The following is a 6,000-nucleotide window of genomic DNA, read 5'->3' as shown; positions in this document are numbered from 1 at the left end:
GGAAGGCATGGCCAAGGGCAGGATGCAGGGGCACAAGCAGGGGGGAGACAGCATGGTTCTCATGAGGATTCCAGCCTTAAAAAGTGCTGCCCGCCTCAATGACTGGCTACAGCGTGAGGAAGAAACTATTGAAGAAGAGCAACCTGAAAACATGGAGGAAGCCACCGCTACTTCCTCTGCCACCTGGCACTTGCTGGCCATGTTCTGCACTGGATACTGAATGTGCTTTTCAGAAACCATGCTCAAATCACTATCATCACAGGGATCTTCTTCACTTTCCTCTTCCTCGTGTTTCTCATCCCTGTCTCCTCTTCCTTCTCCTGTGCTGTGTTGCTGCTGGATCTCTCCAACTCATTAATACCGACATAGGCAGAGCTCCTTTTCTGTAGCCGCCAGCAGAGCCCAAAGAGCAGGAGAAAGACTAGACCTGCCACTGCTGCAAGGCAGAAAAGCACAGTGCTCCCAAGGCCAAGCCACTCTGCTCCTGCGTCCTCTGCGCCATCTGCTGCACTGGATGGACCACCTCACGGAGGCTGAAGGGCTATTCTCATTGCCCTGATGAGGAAGCATGGATGCAAAGAGGAGCCTGATTTACAGAATGAGAGAGACCACAGCCCACCACATCAGCTCTTCTGCAAAATGCTCCCTGACCCTGTGGCAGCTGAGCAGTCAGCACCCTATGCCCACGATCCCCACAAAAGTGATGCAAGCACTCACAACACAACTTTTATTCAAACACAACACTTATGGGCAGCTCTGCACGTGGTAAAGCTCCCAGAAGGAATGGAATGCAATGCAATGCAATGAATGGAATGGAATGGAATGGAAGCTGTTGAAGAGAGAGGGCAGTTGCTGTCCGGGTGGTAAGGGAGTCCCTGTCACAAGACTCCTCGTGATGGCCTCTTCAGCTGCATCGTGTCCCACTCCCCAGGAGGCGCTTTAGCTGCGCAGGGAAGGTGCAACACCTTTTCCTTTCCTTTCCGTGCCCTGCATTCTCCCCTCTTTGTTCTTCCTGGAACACACGGTTGTCTGCCAGCAGCTGCGACCTGCGCAAACACAGCTCTGTGCAGGATGGCCTCTTTCAGCGCCCGTCGAGAAGCATCCTATGAACCCGACTTTGCAACCCATCAAACTCAAGATTTGCGTGCTCAGAGGCGTAAGGATTCTGCGTCAGGTGCTGGAAGAGGTTGAATGGTTCAGCCATTCGCAGTTCCGGGGGCAAGATGATCTCCTCTGGCAGGTTCTCATTGCCAATGAAGAAGTGGTTCAGGCATTTCCTCCGCAGACATCTCTGCAGGTACTGCAGGATGTCGTTCAGCCATTGCCAGGAATACCTCCTGTGCCAGTTTGACAGCGGCATGGTGGTCAGCACGTGCATCATAACTGTCTTCAGTGTATAGGTGGAAAAGTCTCTGCCCAGCAGGCAGCGGGCACAGAGCTGCAGGCATCTGAGGTAGCAGGTGTCAGGATGTGCCTTTCTGGCAATCAACCTGAAGAACTTCATCTCTGCCACAGCATAGGTCTCTGGCCACATTGTGCTTGGAGTGTAGCCAGCCTCTGTATACTGGCTGCTCACAAAGATGTCCGAGTCACCTTCTTGCACCCCAAACATCAACTCAATTAAAATCCTTTTCCCCCGGCGTTGCACCACACAGAATTTGCAGGAGCGGTCAGAGGGCAGCACTGTTAGGCGGCGTACGGTTGAAAGATGCAGAGCCCTCCAGGAACGTCTCACAAACATCTGGAAATAGCGCGCAGTTTTCTGCACGTCTAGGTAGGAGGCAGTGCAGAGGTCGTCTAGGATGCTGAAGGCTGCATTCCTCCCGTGCTCTTGCTCGGGGTGATGGAGGAAGCAACGTGTCTCTCCTGCCGGCTGCTCCATCTCACAGGTACACACCACCTCCACACGGATGCGGAAGTTCCTCATTGGCCACACGGAGCCCGGCTCCAGGTGGAAGGTGTGTCCTCGGGGAGGCTTCAGGGGCAAAATCAGGCGGTAGGTGATGTCTTCCCCACGGGGACTCCAACCTTCAAAGGCACTGCCCACCTCGATGGCTTTTTCCAGCACTGGGAAATAAGTATTTGAGAAGATATACTGGTAGAGATGGATGAAGGTTTCCATAAGGCTCATCACAGACTTGCAGTCTCTGTACAGGTGCTGAACTGGCCGCTCTATGTCCTCCTCAAGAAACCTTCCCAGGTCATTTGCATTATCATTCGCTTCTTCGGCTTCATCTTCATCATCATTCTCATCATTCTCTTCTCCATCTCCATCTTCATCTTCATTCTCTTCTTCATCTTCATTTTCATCATCATTCTCTTCTTCATCGTCATTTTCGTTTTCATCATCATTCTCTTCTTCGTCTTCATTGGCATCGTCATTTTCTTCTTCAGGTTCATTTGCATTATCATTCTCTTCTTGAGCTTCGTTTGCATCATCATTCCCTTCTTCGTCGTCATTTGCATCATGATTCTCTTCAGGTTCATTTGCATCATCATTCTCTTCTTGAGCTTCGTTTGCATCATCATTCTCTCCTTCATGTTTCTTCTTCTCCACGTTTTTAGCAAAGCTCTCCTCTCCTCTCTCTGGCTCAGGGCTCCATTTCCTGAGGCACCAGCAAAGCACAAAGAGCACGACCAGGACTCCAGCAACGGCCCAGCACAGCCAGTGTTGCAAGGCAGAGAGGAGCAGGGATGCCCAGGCAAAGCCGCTCTGCTCCTGGTTCCTCTGCGCCTGGTTCCTCTGCTCCCGGCTCCTCTCCTCTATCTCCTGCCACAGCCAAGTCATCTCCCGTTTCAGCATCTCAGCACGCTGCTCCATGCGCCTGTGCGTCTCCTCATCCAGCTCATAGCCGACCAACTGCACGTTCAGGGTAAGAATTTGAAAAAGCCCGATGAAAACGTCCAAGAGAGCCATGTCCTGCAGGAGAAGGGAGAGGAGGGGCTCAGTGGGGCTGGTCAGGAGAGAGGGGGCTGGTGAAGGGAGAGCGAGGCCAGGGGCCGCACGGAGCTGGGGGCAGGTAGGAATGGGGCCGAGGCAGCTGGGAGGCAGCAAGGGCTGCCCCGGCCCTGGTGGCGGCGGCTCCGTGCCCTGGCCAAGGTGCTCCCGTGAGCAACCGGGCCCTCCAGGCAGGGTGAGAACCCACCCCCGGGGACCGCGTTTCTGCCCCGGGCCCGTCCAGCCCGGCCTCCCCCCGCCTGCGCACTCACCGCTGGCCCAAGCCGGACTGAGGCGGCGCTGCTGCTGGCGCCCCTGATAACCGCCCCGTGGGGACTCGTCCCTTGTGATGTCACGGGCGCCCGAGCACATCACAGGCACGCCCGCCGGCCCTGCCCGTCCGCACCACCCTGGCCCAGCCACTCGCAGCTGCCCCTGGCAGCCAAACACCAACCCTGACAATGTACAGACCCACCGAGCCGGCCAGCACTCCCAGGGTTCTGTTTACAAACCAGATAGAAGCCCCCCAGACCCTTCCCAATTATAAAACTGGGTGATGTGACCCATGGATGCTTTGCTCTCTGACATCCTATCCTGTGAGATGGGACTCTGAGCAACCTGATCTGGGTGAAGATGTCCCTGCTCAGGGCAGGCCTTGACCTAGGTGACCTTTGAAGCTCCCTTCAAACCCCAACTATTCTGTGATTCTATATCTTAGAGACTAGAAGACCTGAAGAGTCACAGATGTGCTGGGGAGGTATGTTCAGATCAATATCTACCCTGTTCCCCTCCAGTCTCTCTATAGTGAATATTCAGTCCCAGTAAACCTGGAGGAGAAAACAGATAATTCTAGGCTGCATAGACTTGAAGCACAATTTTTTTAATGAAAGGTGCTGACTGTCCATCCTGTTTATGGCAGTGATGCTTGTAGTTCATAGAGCCTCATGGTGTGACTAGCAGCCTGCATGGGGCACACTCAAATCCTGCTCCTTCTCTTCCTCCGCCTTTATTCCAATTCCTGTGTGCTCCAGGCTGGAGAAGGGCAAAGGGCAAAGGGGGAGCTGCAGCCCAGTGCATGGTTGGTAGGTTTGCAGATGACACCAAGTTGGGTGGGATTGTTGATGTGCATGAGGGCAGAAGGGCTCTAGAGAGAGGTCTGGACTGGCTGGATCTATGGGCCGAGGCCAGCTGTAAGGAGGTTCAACAAGGCTGAGTTCCGGGTCCTGCACTTGAGTCATAACCACCTCATACAACACTACAGGCTCAGGAAAGGGTGACTGGAAAGCTGCCCAGCAGAAGAAGACGTTGACAGCTAGCTGAATATGGGCCGGGAGTGTGCCCAGGTGTCCAAAAAGGCCAACATCGTCCTGGCTTGTATCAGCAATACAGTGACCAGCAGGACGAGGGAAGTAATCATCCTCCTGTACTCGGCCCTGCTGAAGTTGCACCCTGAACCTTGGGGTCAGTTTTGGGCCCCTCACTACAGGAAAGTCCTTGAGGTGCTAGAGTGAATTCAGAGAAGGGCAATGAGGCTGGTGAAGGGTCTGGAGCACAAGTGTAATGGAAGCAGTTGAGGGACCCTGAAGAAAACGAGGCTGAGGGGAGACCTTCTCACTGTGTCTAACTGCCTGAAAGGAGGTTGTGGCGAGGTGGGGGTTGGTCTCTTTTGCCAGGTAACAAGTGATAGGAAGAGAGGAAATGGCCTCAAGTTTCTCCAGAGGAAGCTTGGATGGGCTATCAGGAAAAAGTTCTACATTGAAAGCGTTAATGAGCATTCAACGAAGATACCCAGGGAAGTGCTTGAGGCACAGTGGCGGGAGGTACCCAAAAGATGTGTAGACATGGCACTTAGGGACTGTATCAAAATTTCCAAAGATTGTAGTTCATACATAAGAATTATAGGAATATAAGCAGCGCAAGAGCGTCCGGTCTTTGGAGCACTTATGGAGGACGATCCCCAGTGTTCCCCAGCGCTGACAAAGTAAAAGATACCTGCTTAACAGTATAGTTGTCTCAGCTGTTAAGTTTCTTTCTCCCTTTCAATTCCATGTATTGTTTTCCTCTATATCCATCAATAACCTCCTCCCAAAACACGGCAGTTCCTTTAAGTCAACTCAAGTGCTAAGAAAAATCTGCGCCAACCCAGAAAGCCCACAGGAGCTCTGCTGCCTGTCTGAGCTTGTCCCTCTTGCGACAGGATCGCGAGCAGGGTTTGCAGCAAAGTTGATGGGAACTGCCGCTGCGAGTAGTTAGGTCTTCCATCTGTAATATCTGTAATACAACCACCTGGCAGCAGAGTGGTTCCTATCTCCTACCCGTGAACCCATGTGGAGTGTGTCATGCTTTAAGGCAAGGCGGCAATAAACTGTGGCGGACGCTCCCTGTTACCCCCTCACCTCCCGCCACCCACTTCCTGTGCATCAGAGAGACGATAGGAAAGGAGGAAGGAAGAGAGACTTAGACTTCAAGTTGAAAGGTTTTAAAGGCTTTTACTAATGCTACTAATAGAAAGAGAATATATACACAAAATATACAAACCCAATCTTGAATGCTCGATGTGGAGTTGGCATCACTGCAGTAGCGGGAGCTGAGTGTGCGGAGCTGGTGGCTCCAGCAGCTGCAGCGCAGGCCCCCGGCTGTCACGGGTGGGACTTCAGAGCAAACTGGAAACTGGTTGCAGGGATGCAGGGCCTGAGGCCTGTGGATCACAGGCAGACAGGCAGGGTCCTCTCTAGATGTCGGCCATGATTGAAGAGAGAGTGACCCTCGTGATCACCCTCACATATATGAGGGGGGTATGACGGTTATGGGATGGAATACTTAATTGGTCAATTTAAGTCACCTGTTCCATCCACCCCTCTTCAAACACGCCCCTCTCAGGACGGAACATGGGAAAACTTATCAGTCTTTCTTGGCTACCATGGTAATAAATCTAAACATGAGCTTCTTCAGCATTCCCTTGGTCTTCTTATCAGCACTGAGTACAGCATCCAAGGAAAAGTATGCAGGCTAAAACTCAGAAAAGTATAGCTGCCTAGAAGAACTTAGCTGAAAGAAAAATC

The 6,000-nt window shown here is 52.5% G+C and overlaps 1 protein-coding gene across 1 annotated transcript; it reads right to left on the bottom strand.

The window, feature by feature from the left end:
* Positions 1-1,081: 1,081 nt before the first annotated feature.
* LOC136115274 (inositol 1,4,5-trisphosphate receptor-interacting protein-like 1) lies at positions 1,082-2,821 on the bottom strand. The gene has a single exon (XM_065861276.1). It carries the CDS (start codon positions 2,819-2,821, stop codon positions 1,082-1,084), a length of 1,740 nt encoding a protein of 579 aa, XP_065717348.1.
* Between the last annotated feature and the right edge of the window lie 3,179 nt (positions 2,822-6,000).

This window comes from Patagioenas fasciata, chromosome Z (assembly GCF_037038585.1).
Source record: "Patagioenas fasciata isolate bPatFas1 chromosome Z, bPatFas1.hap1, whole genome shotgun sequence".
NCBI classification, from domain to species: domain Eukaryota; kingdom Metazoa; phylum Chordata; class Aves; order Columbiformes; family Columbidae; genus Patagioenas; species Patagioenas fasciata.
This window is presented reverse-complemented; position numbering and strand designations above follow the sequence as displayed.

Excerpts from the sequence above, each read along its gene's own strand:
- LOC136115274 (XM_065861276.1), bottom strand. The coding sequence starts at position 2,821 with ATGGAGCAGCGTGCTGAGATGCTGAAACGGGAGATGACTTGGCTGTGG.